Source organism: Pelodiscus sinensis, chromosome 14, assembly GCF_049634645.1.
Source record: "Pelodiscus sinensis isolate JC-2024 chromosome 14, ASM4963464v1, whole genome shotgun sequence".
In the NCBI taxonomy this organism is placed as follows: domain Eukaryota; kingdom Metazoa; phylum Chordata; order Testudines; family Trionychidae; genus Pelodiscus; species Pelodiscus sinensis.
In genome coordinates, this window is record NC_134724.1 from 42,675,206 (window position 1) to 42,691,189 (window position 15,984).

The window sequence follows — 15,984 nt, forward strand, 5'->3', positions numbered from 1 at the left end:
CACTCTGCCCCTCTGCTTTATGCATATATATGGCGAGTTCTCCGGATCCAAGGGCCCGGGCCCCAAGAACATTCCTGGCCTGGCTCCACCAAAGTTTGGGCCTGGGTCTTTGCGCCCCGCCCGCCTCATACATCCTCTGGCCTGCCTGCTGCCCGCAGGTGATTTAGCCACCAGCAGCACAGCAGGGCTGAGGCACCTTCTAGCTGCTGGCTCCTCAGGGCTGCTGGCAAATGCCTGTGGCCCCTGGGCAGGGTGGTGTCTCTGCCTGGTGCACCAGCCCCAAAGGCTCCTGCAGCCAATGGGAACCTGCAGGGATACTGCCTGCGGGCAGCAGCACACAAAGATCCCCCCTGCCGCCCAGCAGCCACTGCCCGAGGGGAGTACCCCAGGAAGCACTGCACCCCCACCTTGTCCCCCCTCATCTCCCAGCCCTCACCCCCTGTACGCCCTTCCCCACAGGCTGCAGCCAGACTTCCCCCCACAGCCCTGCTCCCCCTCTGCCCCACCCAAACTCGCTCCCTGAGCCTCAGGCCAGCTGGAGGGGGGGACTTTGCGCGGGCTCTGGGCACCACAAAAATCTCTGGGACGTGCCCGCCCTGGGGCTGGAGAGAGGGTCCCCCTGGCCGCTGCGCGCCCTGGCTGAGCGCCCTGCCCGCCCTGGCTGTGCGGCGGCTGCTCCGCCCTCGGCGCCCGGCCTGAGTCCAAGGCAGATGAGTCAGAGCCGGCCAGGGTGGGGCGCCCCGCAGGCTGCAAGGGGGAGGGGGCTGGAGCGCCAGGGGGTGGAGACTAGGCCAGACTGTGGATGTGGCTCGGTACAAAATCCCCACCCAGCTGCCATCAGCCTCCCTCTCCGCGTCCCGAGGAGCCCGGCGCAGCCTGTGCCTTGCCCAGGTGAGCAGCCCCCTGGCCCAGCCTGGCACTGCTGAGATGGGGGGGGCTAAGCAAAGCACCCAGGGAAATGCCTGCGGGGGGGCTAGTGTAGCTGAACCAGGCGTCTCGCTTTCGCGTGTCCATAGACTCCGAGCGGAGCTTTCCCAACCAGACACTTTCCCTGCGTGGGGTGAGCCGCGGAGCTGGGCAGGGGCGGGCTGGGGACGCGCTGCAGCGGGGGACACCCTGCGTCTGCCGCTCGTGTTCGCGATGAAAGTTTGGATTGGAAGGAAGCCAGGCGGGGATCGAAGATCACGGTGTGGCTGGCAGCGGGTTCCGGCGGGGCGAGAAGCTGAATGGCAGCAACGGAGGAGGCTGTAAAGAGCATCTGCAAGAAAATAATAAAGTCTCACAATTGCTCATGCTGCAAATACCAGCATTTTTGCTAGGATGTTAGCTGGCAGGGTAGGTAATCAGGGAATAGCTAGACTGCAGTGTTGGGTGTGGTCTCCAGTGAGTAAAGGTTCCCCTCCCCCGTCTTTTTTTTTAAACATTTTTGAATTTTTCTTGTTTTTCTCTCTTTTGAAGTTCTTCTCACTGTTTTGTTGCACATTCAGGGGGTTCAGTAGGTCAGATCAAAGTCTTACTTTTAAACTTGTTCGCTGGAACCTACCATATTGAAATCTCCTCATTATCTTTTGCTGGGGTGGGCGACAGGGAGTTTCATAACTCCTAGCAGGAGGAGTGGGTCTCAAACTCCTAAAAAGTCATTTAAGAACTAAACCCCCTTTTTTTCCCCTATTAAATACATGAAGGCTCTTTAAATGAATGAGCAATTTTCCCACAGTGGCCATTATTCACTTTCCAACTAGAAGTTTTGTAGAGACATTTTATTTTAGACAGTCAGCTGAGATGTCAGCTTTTAGTTTAAATTTCATTCAGATGTTCCTAAGCTAATGTTAAGACACAATAACATTTTGATGCCTGTGCTGTTAATAACCCGGTAAATGGTTCCCTGCTGGAGAAACAGTACTAATTCACCCTTGCTTTCTCAGGGCGTGGTGAAGCAGTGTAAGTGCAAGCAACAGCCAGTCAGCTATTCTAGCGGTTTCTGCCCCTACAAACTTCCTCTTCGGGTACAGTAGCTTTAATAATCAATCAGTATAGCTGAACTTCAGTTGATTTAAACCATCTGCCCCACAACACACACATACGTTCTGTCTATGTGTCATGGAGTACCGTGATGTGGCTGGAGTGCCATTCTGTGTTCGGCCCTGTTCCGATCAGTACCAGAGTGGGTTTGTGCCACCCATGCTATGGGTGGGCGAGGAATATGACTCTCTATTTTAGCCATAGGAGTATTGCTCGGGTGCTTTCAGGGAGTCTGTGCACAAATTTGGCTCACTGCCCAACAGGTACAGTTTTAGGGTTCGCTGTTCATAAGACTATTGAAACATGCATTAGGACTCTGAATAAACAGCATGTTTGAATGTGGAAATAAATGACCGAAATAGTGTGCACTGTTAGTGGGTTGAAATAATGTTTTTCAGATATGGCCTGTGAAATCTTTTACTTTCAAAATGTAATCAACTTATGGCTTCATTTGCCCTGGAGCTCTGGAATACCGCTTGTGGATACACCCTGATCCTTGTATTTTCAGTTACAATCAAATTCAAATAAATGACTTTTTGTCCTTGTTCTATTCAGAACAGACATTCTGTTTCTTTTTAGTTATTCTTTTCTTCCTCCTCCCCATTTTACTCTTAGCCTCTGAGCAGAGTTCCTGAGTTGCCACACCCTGGTGGTGTGGTTGACAGAGTTAAACCAAATGGGCTCCTGATTTTAATAGCTTCTATTCTTTCATTGTCTATTTGCACCATAAGTTTGGGAACACCTTTTTCTGAAATCCGTAAGAGTGGTGCACGTTTTCAGGCTGGTACAGAAGGTTTGCCTCCTCACATAACGATTGTTGCTTGTTCAGCTAACCTCATTTTTTCCTGGAACCTATGCACATTTTTTTTTCATGAGCTGTGCTCAGAAACCAAGAGTTCTGAGGCTGTCTAACTCAACGTTATCTGCTAGCATTGCCACCAGATTGCCTGATGGGCATGTATATTGATGGAAGGGTGGGGCTCAGACACAGAACAGTAAGATTGTTGGCAATTGACCTGCACACGTCTGAACTATGTCTTGTCTCAACAAAGAATAACTGAGACTTCTTGTTGAAATAAAGAAATAGTAATTCAGGAGCACACTATAGCCTTTTGAAGAAAAACAGGTTGCTTCAGTTTGTCTGCAAGTATGAAGTCTTGCCCTAAGGCTTTGGAGTAGAGGCCCAGCTTCCCTCCAGTTTAAGGAGGAGTGGTTTTTATTTAAATATACCAAAATTCAAACAGTGCTAGTCAGAACTGTACCAGTAACAAGTTTTTGACATATATTGGGCCAAAATTATAATGAAGGAACTTGTGACTAGCTAGCATTTATACTGTAACTGAAGATCTTTATCTGGAACCTTGATTTTACAGAAATCCCCGTTATGCTGCCAGGTTTTGTTTTTTTGTGTGTGTACTAAACTTGTTTCTGATTGGCTTTTGGTTACTATAGCGTTGTTATTTGGTAACTCTTTGAGCATTCAGCTGTACCAGAGGGTGTTAGCTCAGTTATTGGACTCTGTTCAAGTTTTCTGTTTCAACAAGCCTGATTCAATGTGGTTTTTATTTGATTTAGAAATGGAAGACTTGCAGAAAGCTGTTTGATGAAAGTTGCTCTGTGAAAGACTATACTGCAACTGCATTCACTTCAGCTTTAACTGTTTAGTCCATTGTGGCATGCAAGACCGAAGGCTTTCTTAGTCACATGTCCTGATGATCAATTTTAGAGCATCTTAAGTGGAAGATTACCTTGTTTGTAACATTTAATTTTATTGAGAATTGCAAATACTTCAGCTTTCATGTGGCTGCCATATCACAGTCCTCACAATCAGCATGGTTAAGGATTGTGCAAGACCTTACGACTTTCTTGTGGCTTCCTCTTCCACTTGGATTGTTCTGGATTTCTTCCCTAAAACTGACTATTTCATGCAAACTTCTTCCCTTTGATACTAACGCTTAATTATTCCATAGAGAAATAAGTGGAACTTTGTTCCCATCCCACCTAGATTGCTTCAGACAATTAAGGATTCTTATTGTTCTGGGTGCTTACAAGCATGCAAACTTTACAGACACTTATAACAAGTTAGGGCAGGTTAGATATGATGAGATTACAGTATCTATGCTACACTGAAATATAACAGTGTTTCTGGTATTTATTGTTATAGAAATGATTATATTTTAATATGAAAAAAGGCCTGATATCAGAAATACATATTGTATGGCATTCTAGGCTGTTTTACTGCTTTATTAAATATGTTAATGGGAAATAAGACAAGCTTGGTAGAAAGGGAAAATCATTCATGGATCAAAATTGTAACCATAATAAACAAACTTAGTTTGCACAGCTGTAGAACAGCTGGGGCATTTCTGCTCAGTTCTGTCTTGAACTTGAGCAATGTAGAAGATAAGTATTTGATGAGTAAGGAAGGGACTGACGAAAAATAAGACTTTTGTGATAGCTTATTTGGCTAGAGAAGAAGTCATCACTAAAACTATGGTGCTTCGGGGATATGGACAAGATGTAGCTTTATTTTTTGTATTAAAAATATGAATCCTTATTTCTTATCTTTTGTAACTTATTACACAGGGTCTCTTTCTTAGCCATAATATGTAATGGTGTAAACTGTAAAGCAAAGTACTTCAGGAACAGGGCTATTTTCTTTTGACCATTTTCCTGACAATATCATCATGCTGTTTAACAGCACTGGCTGATTGTTCCTGCTCACCCCATCTTTTGATGACCGAGACACAAAGAGGGTTGTTCTTTGCTTGGTATCAATCCTTAGAATTCTCATCCTCTTTCAAAAGAGCCACCTTTGGAAACTAGCTGAAGGATCAACAAAAATTTCTGACAATTGGGAAGTAGATGAGAATTCGTCTAGAAAGAATTCCACCCAAATCTTTGTCTGCAGCTCGTGGACCTCCCTCAAACATAAGCTGTCAGTTGAGCAACTGGCTCCCAATTTTACTCTTGAGGACTGGGCTGGCAGTTGGAAAACTGACTAAAAGGATGTGTTTTGGAAGTGTCTGGGAACAGGGAGGTGATATGGAGCGTGAGGTAATGGGAAGGAGGAAGAGGAGAATTGGCAGTTGGAGGAGTATGACCCAGGGCCCGGGCGGGAGGGAGCAATTGTGAGGTTGACTATACAGGCAGTCCCCTAGTTACGCGGATCCGACTTACGTCAGATCCGCAGTTACGAACGGGGGCCTCCCTCTCCCTGGTCTCCAGCAGACCAGGGAGAGGAAGCAAAGCGGCGGAACACGCCGGCAGCGGACAAGACTGTCCGCTGCCCACATGCTCCGCGGCTTGGCTCTGCTTGGCTCTGCTTTGCCCTCCCCCCCCCCCCCCCCGCCTGGTCTGCAGACCAGGGGGACGGGGGGGGGGGCAAAGCAGAGCCAAGCCGCGGAGCGCGCGATCAGCTGACAGCCCAGACGCATCTGGGCTGTCAGCTGGCCGGTGCGCTCCGCGGCTTGGCTCTGCTTTGCCCCCCCCTCCCCCTGGTCTGCAGACCAGGGGGACGGGGAGCAAAGCAGAGCAAAGCCACGGAACTCGAGGGCAGCAGGATAGCCACGGCGCGTCTGGGCTGTCCCGCTGCCCCCGTGCTCCGCGGCTTTGCTCCGGACCCCTGTGGTATAGCAGCTGGGGCGCTGCCAGTTGGTCCCGCAGCGCCGCTCTGGGCGCTACTGGACCAACCGGGCAGCACCCCAGCTGCTCTGCCCCAGGCGTCCTGATTCAGCCACTGCTGGTCAGTTTCAGCAGCAGCTGAATCAGGACGCCTGGGGCAGAGCAGTTTGGGTGCTGCTGGGTTGGTCCAGTAGCGCTGAGGAGCGGCGGTGCTACTGGACCAACCCAGCAGCACCCCAGCTGCTCTGCCCCAGGCGTCCCCAAGTCAGCCGCTGCTGAAACTGACCAGTGGCTGACTACAGGAAGCCCCTACCCCGGGCTTCCTGGAATCAGCCGCTGATCAGTTTCAGCAGCAGCTGACTTGGAAATGCCTGGGATTCTTAAGTTGAATCTGTATGTAAGTCGGAACTGGCGTCCAGATTCAGCTGCTGCAGAAACTGATCAGTTTCAACAGCGGCTGAATCTGGACGCCAGTTCTGACTTACATACAGATTCAACTTAAGAATAAGTCAGAACTGGCGTCCAGATTCAGCCGCTGTTGAAACTGATCAGTTTCTGCAGCAGCTGAATCTGGACGCCAGTTCTGACTTACATACAGATTCAACTTAAGAACAAACCTACAGTCCCTATCTTGTACGTAACCCGGGGACTGCCTGTACTCTAGTTTTAGTCTCGTGTACTGAGGACAGATATCCTTATCCCATGTGTGCTAAATATTATCCAGATGCAAGTAATATAAAAGCTATTGGTTTAAAAGTGTTAATGCCTTGTTTCCAACACCTTAACAGAGCGTACTGCCTAAGATTAGTGGTGTTAGCAGGGGTACATTTCTCCACCTATTGGCTGAAATGCCAGCTCTGTCCTCTGTCTAATCTAGCTTGTTCCTTTTCCCTGTTTGACACTTCCACTACATTTCTTGGTGCTGAAGTCTCTACAAGGCAATCTGCAATTTTAATCAGTGAAACAGTTTATCAGTGCTTGTTGCAGTGGCATCGTCACATGGACAGCCACGTTTCTTTCCCTGTTGGTCGAATTTAGGAGTTCTTACTTTCTTGCCAGATACTCAGGAATGCAGTGGTATTTCCCAAACGCCTCCTGCTTAAACTTGTTGAAAAAATTCTCCTCCTCTTCCCTTTACTCATGGGCTACATCTAGACTGGCATGATTTTCTGCAAATGCTTTTAGCGGAAAAGTTTTTCCGTTAAAAGCATTTGCGGAAAAGAGCGTCTAGATTGGCACGGACGCTTTTCCACAAAGCACTTTTTTGCGGAAAAGCATCTGTGCCAATCTAGACGCGGTTTTGCGCAAGAAAGCCCCGATTGCCATTTTCGCCATCGGGACTTTTTTGCTCAAAATAGTTTTTAGCTGTCTACACTGGCTCTCTTGCGCAAAAACATTTCCGGAAAAACCAGACTTGTCGGGCAAATAATGACATAATGGCATCAACTTCTCCAATTAAAATAATCATTTTTGTAGTTTATAGGATCTAAGCACATTAGGCTTATTTTTTGACTATCTAGAAGTATATTAGATGCTTGAAAATTTCGGCCAGCTTAGCATCATCAAATATTCCGGAGAGGGAAGTTGTTGCCCTGGCTGTGATGTGAAATGTACAAACTTTTTGGCAACAGAAGCTCCACCCCACAATGATGGGTATTGTCCCACTGCACTGTACTGTATGTTCCTTTTGGAGTCTGTATTTTGATGGGTTCTTATCACCTATGCTCTGAAAATCATGCTGCTAATCATTATTTGTGCCCAGCTTGTAATTTTTATCATTATTTTTAGTAGCAATATTAGAAACTGCATAGCTATTCAAATGGGAAGTTAGGCAGGCATTCTGGCCCCAATGTTCCATATCAAGTAACATCAGTTGCTTCTGTAAAATGCAAACGGCCTCTCTGAATTTCAGGATATTTCAAGCCTCTGAGTTGCGGGTCATTGGCTTTAAGCAGTTGTTTGTAATTGCTTTCTGACCATGATCTGGGCCAAAGGTGTAGAAGCTCTAAAAGAAATTTGTTGATACAGTACTAAAAAGAGTTGGTCATCGTGTGTGTGCAAAAATTCATTAATGTATTATCCTTAGTGTGGTGTGGTGTTCAAGCAAAGCAGTAATTACTCATAAGAGATTTTTAGGAAGTGGCCCTCAGTTGATGGGTGGGGTTGATTTTGAAATCTATTTGAGGTGTTTTTAATTTTTTGTTGGTAGGAGTTCTCTGACTTATTGGAGACCTGACCAGTTTGGTTTCTTTGCCTGGGCAGTAGCATTGTTTGGCTGGGAGGGTCTGAGGGGGGGGAGGAGGAGGAGAATTTTTTTGAGGGGTGTAAATGGGAGTAGTTTGGGCAACATCACTGCATTCTTGAAACTTACTAACTAAATTTTAAAAGCTCGGTAAAAGAGATTTGAGTGACAATGGTCACTTACTGCCACATAAGAGAGCGGAGACTAATTCCTATCCATTTATGTGTGCCATTTGCTGTATACTATTGAATTAATCCCTTACTTGTTGCTGGATTGTCCCAATGTTGGTACGATTGTATATGAGGGCTTGTTTAATGTGTTGCAGTGTGCGTCGTACAAAAATGTATATGAAGTCTCTTCTCTCTCTTTTTTCCCCCTCAGTTTCCTTTCAAGATGTCTACAGTCCATGAAATTCTAGGCAAGCTCAGCCTTGAAGGAGATGTAAGTATCACTGTGAGGAGCTAGAAAAGAGATTTGACTTTCTCTTAAACGCGTGTCTTATTTCCTTTCCAGGGTTTATTAGGGCGGAGACTCAACTGTATTAATGGTAAGGGTGAGGCTCCATGTACTTGAACTGACCCAGTGAAATATCAGGATGTTGTGCCATGAATTTGTGGTTGCTATGATTGTAATCAGGGAGGAAGTGAATCCCAGCTCTGCAATTCTGACTGCTAATGAGTTAACAGTAGCTTCCTCTGACTGTGCTCGTTTTCATGGCTGGTACTTGCCGAGCTGTATTGACTTTGTTTTCCTATTTTTGGAGCTTGTGATGAAGTAAATTACCATACTTTTGCTCTGTATGGGAGAGCTTTTGCTAAGTTCTGCTTGCTCCTAATGCAAGTGAGCAGTGGAGCTGGGTTAATATGGCAAAAAGGTTCAAGTGACTCATTAAAAAACTTTCTTTGGCCATTCTCAGCTAACCAATAAAACAGAAAACTTAAATAACAGCAGAGAATTGTCCAGTCCAACCACACATTAAAATCTACCCTCAACAAGCTCCGCAAGATCAGGGAATTTTGAAGCAATGAATACCATGACCCTTTCTGTGTTATGAGGCATCATGCTACCATCTGCCCTCAGCACGAGAGAGCCTTGTGTGTGCTTACTCTGAGTCGGTCTTGATTTCACCGGCCTTGGGCAACACAACACTCCCCTCAGAGGCTCCACGCTGTCTCTATGTGGGTTATCAATAGAATGCTCTAACCCCCCAGTCCTCTGAACGTCTCCCTGAAGTGTCCAGGCCTTGATCCACTGGCTACCTAGAATAGTCACAGATTGACTGCTCCCAAAGAAGCAGCACGTTCCAGCTTACCAGTTTCACTTAGGGCAGGTCTACACTCTGGGAACAAATTGATTTAAGCTATGCAATTTTACTTGCGTTAGTAACATAACTCAAGTGGACATATGGCTCTACTTACCGCGCGGTCCACACTGTGCTGTGTCATTGGGAGAGTTTCTTCTGTGGAACTCCTCTTGTTCCATTAGAGTAACAGGCCACATCCGAGTGATCAGCAGTTGATTTAGCAGCTCTTCTCTAGATCTGCTAAATTGCCCCCCAGTGGCTCTATTGTTGCAGTGAGGATCCACCCAGTAGTGGAGACGCACCCTGAGATCACTTACTCAGATCAGTTCTCTGCTTCACACACTGCACTTAGGTGTGTTTATAGTGAAAACAAGCAGCAGGTTATTTAACAAAGAGAAACATTCAAGTGGTCTCAAGTGGACGTCACGGAAACATGTAAAATTCATCAACTGAATTCTAACACTGTAGTGAATGTTTTCATTTCCTGTAGATCGTGACCCCAAAATCCTTCCAGTGTTTTTCAGCTGGTCCTGACTGTTCCTTTTTTTTCGTAAGACAAAACATGCTGCCAGCTAATCCAGTACATGAAGGCTCATGGGTGTCTCTTTCAACCCCAATATACAAAACAGTCTTTTTGATCTTTATTCATTGGCCAGACACCATCTTGCTGTGCGCGCCTTGGTATAGATTTCACAATCTCTTGTCAATTTCACAATTTTGATTAGCCGGTGGTTCAGTCAGTACATAAATAGGCTCCTTGTGAGCCACATGACCAGACAGAAAGATAAATGTCTACTACCCTCTGCCAGAATAGAAGCTGTCAGAGAGATGTCCCCTCCTGGTGACCTGCCTCTAATTTCAAGGCTTGAAGAATGTAATTTCCAGAATAGATACATAACTTCTTAGATGTTATACATAGATACATTTCACAATGATTAGGATGACTAGTGAGCTGCTGTTTCTTAGTAGAGACCTCACATGCCACCTTTGATGACTTATCATGTATTTAGCTGACCCAGGAGATCTCTGTAAAACTCTGTGCATCCCTTGTGCGCCTTGCCACATAGCATCAAGAGGTCTGTTTTATTAGAATTTTATGCTGCTCTCAAATATTAGAGAAGCACTAAAAGAGGCTAGAACAGTTGAATTATTTGCTCTGGTTGGCCAGGCAGAGGAATTCAGCCAGTTTACTATCAAAACCAAAACAAGTCTTTCTAGAACATATTTCCCCAAAGGGATATTTAACTCTTTGGGTGTGCAGGGCACTGTTTACACCAAAAGAGCTGATTAGTCTGACGTGGTCCCAAAAGTGATATTTATGCTTATTGCATCAGACTTATAGGGAGAAAAGGCTTATCTATATATGCAAATTAATCCAGAATAAAGGAAATGGGACTTCAAAGTAAATTAACTGTTCCAGATTAACTCTTATTTCAGCACCATGAAAGGGCAGGCAGGAACCTGGCTTTTGCGTGCACTGGCTCCTGTCACCCTGCGTGTAACCATGTAACTGCTGAAATTTTGAGCATTTACTTGATTAAATGCATTTTAACATCTATAGTCTTCAAATTTGTGTTTTATAACATATGGGCTTTGTGGTAAGAATCTTTCAGGCACACTAATTGCTCCAGAAGTGCATTAAGATTTTCCATACTGTTGTTGGCAGTAAATGTATAGATTCTGGGAAATTGTGCATCTTGTGGTGTAGCTCTGGACCAAACTCTGACTGCATTGATTGAAAAGGCTGTTTAGCTCAGATTTTCAAAAGAGGACATAGTGGCTGCGTCTAGATTGGCATAATTTTCCGGAAATGCTTTTAACAGGAAAGTTTTCCGTTAAAAGCATTTTCGGAACAGAGCGTCTAGATTGGCACGGATGCTTTTCCGAAAACACACTTTTTGCGGAAAAGTGTCCGTGGTCAATCTAGATGCACTTTTTGCGCAAAAAAGCCCCGATCGCCATTTTCGTGATTGGGGCTTTTTTATGGAAAATAAATCTGAGCTGTCTACACTGGCCCTTTTGCGCAAAAGCTTTGCGCAAAAGGGACTTTTGCCCGAACAGGAGCAGAATAGTATTTCTGCAAGAAGCACTGATTTCTTACAGTAGGAAGTCAGTGCTTTTGCGGAATTCAAGCGGCCAGTGTAGACAGCTGGCAAGTTTTTCCGGAAAAGCGGCTGATTTCCTGGAAAAACTGGCCAGTCTAGACACAGCCAGTGTGTGTGACATTGTAATCGAGGTAAATAGGTGTGCAGATATCTCATCCGTGGACAACTTCAGTGGTGCTTCTGAGGCTGCCTTGTGTACGTGTCCTTCTTTAACAGTTTGACCTTAACCTTCAAGCATTGTTTTCTACCAGAGGTACATGTAGCTCCTGGAAGACCTCTGCATACCCCAAGGGGTACAACTTCTCTAGATAGCTGCCTAGTTTTACAACAGGCTACATAAAAACCGTTGTGAAGTTAGTATAAGCTAAAATTTCATACAGTGACCTGTTAATACTGCTCTATATACTATACATTGAAATTTTAAGTACACTAGTTATATTTCAATTGCATTATTTTATCATTATAAAAATGAGAGAATGAGGAATTATTTTCAGTAACAGTGTGGTGACATTTTTTGCATTTTTGTGCCCAATTTTGTAAGCAAGTAACTTTTTTTTTTAAGGCGAGGTGAAACTTGGAATATGCAATACAAATTAGACTCCAGAAAGGAGGGCAGTTGTCTGGAAAGGTTGAGAGCCACTGCCTTAAAGAGTTTAAAGGAAGAGTCCAAAAGAAATAAGTGTTGAAAAGAAATTGGGTGGAAATCAGGCCTCAAGCATTTCAAAATTCCTTGTGTGGTTACTGGGATGCTTTTCAAGATGCAATACCTTGAAAATAATCCTAAAATTGTTTTGCTCCTGTAAAATCCATCAGGAGTATAGAACACAGAATTTGCTACACTGTACATAACTTATTCGCTATTAATTCCAATTACCTCCATCATGGTATTATGAGTGATATAAATTGAAGGCAGACTATCTGTTTGAAATTTCTTGAGCTTTGTCATTTTGACTCAACTTTTTTCATCTTTTCCAAATGACCATAAGGAATGAATTTCTTTGAATTCTGTCTAGGCAAGTTAAGATTTTTAAGGGTGAAATGTCCTCAGAATAACTACTTCCTACCCCCAATGATGTTATGCCCATTTGTGTGTGCTTTCTCTAATGACAAATACACACCTGTGCGTGGGTTCCTGGAACAGTAATATATTCAAAAGGTCAAATGCAATGGCACTTAGCTGAATTCCAGTTACATTAATAGATTGTCCACAGGTGCATATTGGGAAAATCTGACTCTGTGATACTTCACCTTTTGGAAATAATAAATTAACCACAAGCAAAGTGTAAAACTTTAATTTTTTTTTTTTTTTAATCTCAGCATTCTCTTCCTCCAACTGCATATGCCACTGTCAAGGCATACGCAAACTTTGATGCTGACAGAGATGCTGCAGCTATTGAAACAGCCATCAAGACCAAAGGTAGGGGAAATAGATTGGTCCGTTGGTCGGTCGGTCTGTCTATATATATATTTTCTCTCTCTCTCTCTCTCTCTCATATTATACTTGCAAAGGAAAGAGCTGGTATCATATGGATAGCTTGGTTTCTTGACCTGCCACTTACTGTCCTTATTCCAGGGCATTCGATTTGGGTGTTCTTCCTAGTGACTTATGGTATTGAAATCTTGTCAAAGTAAGATTAAAACTACTAGTAGAAAAATCTTTTTGAAAGAAAATGAAGTTTTGTAATTAAATTCTCTTTGGACTAAGCTCTCCAGCTGCATTTCATCTCCCATAATGTACAGTGGCTGTCTGAATAGTTACTGTGATGCACCTCCTCTTCTCTCCTCCCCTCATGCTAAAAGGGAGACTGGTACAGCATAGCATTTTTTGTTGTGTCCAAAGGCAGCTCTTTCCCCACATCTCTGTTGGAATCACATCAGGAAGAAACATCACAAACAGATTGCAAAAATACTTCCATTATACTTAGGGAGAGGACAGGTAGGGTAGCAGCAACTCTATCTTATCCGCCTTCATAACAAAAAAAGGGTGTGATTAATATTCCAGAGTCTCCTCTCATCTGGATCAGAGAACAGAGTTGGGTGTGGCAGGAATTGTTGAGGCTGTTCCAAGAAGCAGAACAGAGAGGCATTAAAAGTTGAGCCATTTATCATCTGAAGGAAATGCTAAGTTTTATGAATCTGAACAAAGTCCACTTTTGTTCCTTGGTGTTGTGTCGAGGAAGCTTAACGAACGATAGCATAAAACCTTTGCCTGTTCCTCACAGCATGGCATTTCTGTGCTAGGGAAACTTTCTTATATTAAAAGGGGTATTTTGTAATCAAATATGTATTCGAGAGAGTTTCTCTGTCCGTGAATGTGTGTGTCTGTTCAAGAATTACCCTCCTAAATGGTAAAAACTAGGACAACCAAATTTGGTAGGCGGCTTTCTCTTATCATAACTTAAAGCAAGGTAAGGGTTTGGTTGTGCCTTGAAAATGGGATGTGCAAGGAATAGGGATGTAATAGTGTAGTCAATTAACCAGTAAGCAAAAGCTTATAGGTTAATGCTATAGACTACACGCATTTCTCTCTCCCTGCCAGTAAATGTTTTAGCTGGCTGGCCAGCAGCCCAGCTCAGTCCTGGCTCACGGCTGGGTCTGGGACTTACCCCGATTTCAGCTCTGCATTTCAAGTATATTAAGAGCAGGGCAGGCAGGCAGTCCAGCTCAGTTCTGGCTTATACTGGGTCTGGGAGCTCAGACCCCATACCAGGCAGGGACTGCTGCCACCTCTCTCAGAAGCAACAGCACAAAGCAACAGGCAGCTGGTCTACGAGGGGAGCTGTTTTTTTTTTTTTAAATGGCTCCCCTCACGGACCATTTCTAGGGCTGCCAGATGGTTTAGATAAAAATACCAGACACACTTGATCTCAGATGGGCTGGAGGGAGCGAGGCTGGCAGAGGAGATTGGAGGGAACCGGCTGGTGGGGAGCAGGGCTGGTTGGGAGGGGGTCCGGCTGGTGGGGAGCAGGGCGGGGGGGGGACTGGCTGGTGGGGAGTGGGGCTGGGCGGGGAGGCGGTCGGGGGGAGCTGGGCTAGCCGGGGGGAACTGGCCGGTGCGGAGCGGGGCTGGCCGGGGGGAATCAGCTGGTGGGAAACGGAGCTGGCCTGGGCACATGGAGATCCCGGGTCGCTGCCTGTTCCACGCATGGTCCCAGTGGAGCACATGGGCGAGTCCGGCCCTGGGGATTCCATCCTGCCCCCTCCCCGCCTACCGCATAGTTGAATACTGCCAGGCTGGTAGACATGCTCATGCAGTGTGAGCGTGTCTACCAGCCAGGCAGTATGCAGCTATGTACTGACACTCATGATAATAACAGAAAGCTCAAATACCGGACTGTCCGGTTCAAAACCAGATACCTGGCAACCTTAACCATTTCCCAACTGGCACCTCACGCTGCTGCCTCTGATACAGTGGCTGTCAGCCCTGTCCCGGGGGACTATAGAATAGTAGACTAACTGATAACATTTCATGAGGTTACTCTACTATTCAATTAACCGATATTTAAATCCCTAGCATGGAATGGAATTGCTTCTTCTAAAACCATACAGAAAAGAGACCGACTTACCTGACAGGTGAAAGGTGCATGCTCTCCCCCTCCATCCAGGACTGCTCCAGCCCCAAGACTCCCACTCCCAAGCGCCTTTTAGGAGGGGGGCGGGGGCTGAAGGTCTTCTTGCCCCCCCACGCCCTCCCGATTTGTATGGGAGTATTGCTGGCTGTCCTCTTCATCAGGGACTCAGAGGAAAGTGCACAGTTTTCTGCATTCCTCACTCTGTCTGGGGAGTGTAGAGGGAAGATGAACCTGGACCCTGCCCTACAGTTGGGACATGCACCCTTCCCCAAGCTGTGCCTGCTGGGGTGGCCATGGAGAGGTGCTTCTCACCTGGCCCCAACCTGCTGCAGAGAGGAAGGGCTGGAGTAGTCTTCTCTTCCCAGGGAAGCCTGCAAACTCTTTAAACATCCTCAGTCCCATGTCTACCCCAGAGAAATTACTTAAATGAAGAAAAACAAAAAATAAGGACTTAAGCAACGCCAGGTAAATCTTCTAGTTAATTATAATTAACAAAACAAAACCATGAACTCCACCACTGCCAGAGGACAATGCACAGAGAGAAGTAATAATTTCCTTTTCTCTCATCCTATGGAAGTAGGAATAGAATCATAGAGCTGGAAGAGACCCTAGGAGGCCATCAAGTCCAGCCCCCTGCCCAAGGCAGGACCAATCCCAGTGAATTTAAAAAATCTGAAGTTCACATTTGTTTTTTAAACAAAGCAACGTTCTTGCAAGTGAGGGTTGGTGAGGCTTATGTGGCCCTGCTTTGTGTGTATAGTTTTGTCTAGTTTAATCAAAAGTATTTTGCAGAGCTAATTACAGGGCAACTATAAACATTTTAAAAGTTCTGTGGAACCTTTTGGATAAAGACATTTACTCTGGCATATCATTAGTTCATTATTGTAATTTCCATTAAATATACTGGGAAATGGAGGGCTTGTCCTGTCAGGAAAAGCCAGGCTAACTTTGTTCATTTTCTTTCAACTAGCAGTTTGTTGAGTTTGTTTTGAAGTTCTGGGGAACTCAACTGCTTAAATGTACCAAAAGTCGGGACTAGTTCTGCGTACACATAAATATTAAGCACACATTCTCATACATATAAGTTTTTGCAGGATTGGTCTTGTATCTGTGTGG

At 45.2% G+C, this 15,984-nt stretch overlaps 1 protein-coding gene across 2 annotated transcripts in view; it reads left to right on the forward strand.

Annotated features, from left to right (window-relative positions):
- Nucleotides 1-751: 751 nt before the first annotated feature.
- The window catches only part of ANXA2 (annexin A2), a 45,188-nt gene continuing 29,955 nt past the window's right edge, over nucleotides 752-15,984 (forward strand). Inside the window, exons 1-4 of one of the 2 annotated variants that reach the window (XM_075897688.1) lie at nucleotides 820-891; nucleotides 1,926-2,006; nucleotides 8,270-8,329; nucleotides 12,614-12,713. In XM_075897688.1, the coding sequence (XP_075753803.1) occupies nucleotides 8,282-8,329; nucleotides 12,614-12,713 (148 nt within the window). In that variant the 5' untranslated portion in view covers nucleotides 820-891; nucleotides 1,926-2,006; nucleotides 8,270-8,281. Of the gene's footprint in view, nucleotides 892-1,925; nucleotides 2,007-8,269; nucleotides 8,330-12,613; nucleotides 12,714-15,984 lie in introns of both variants that reach the window. The other variant, XM_075897687.1, reaches the window with a different exon arrangement.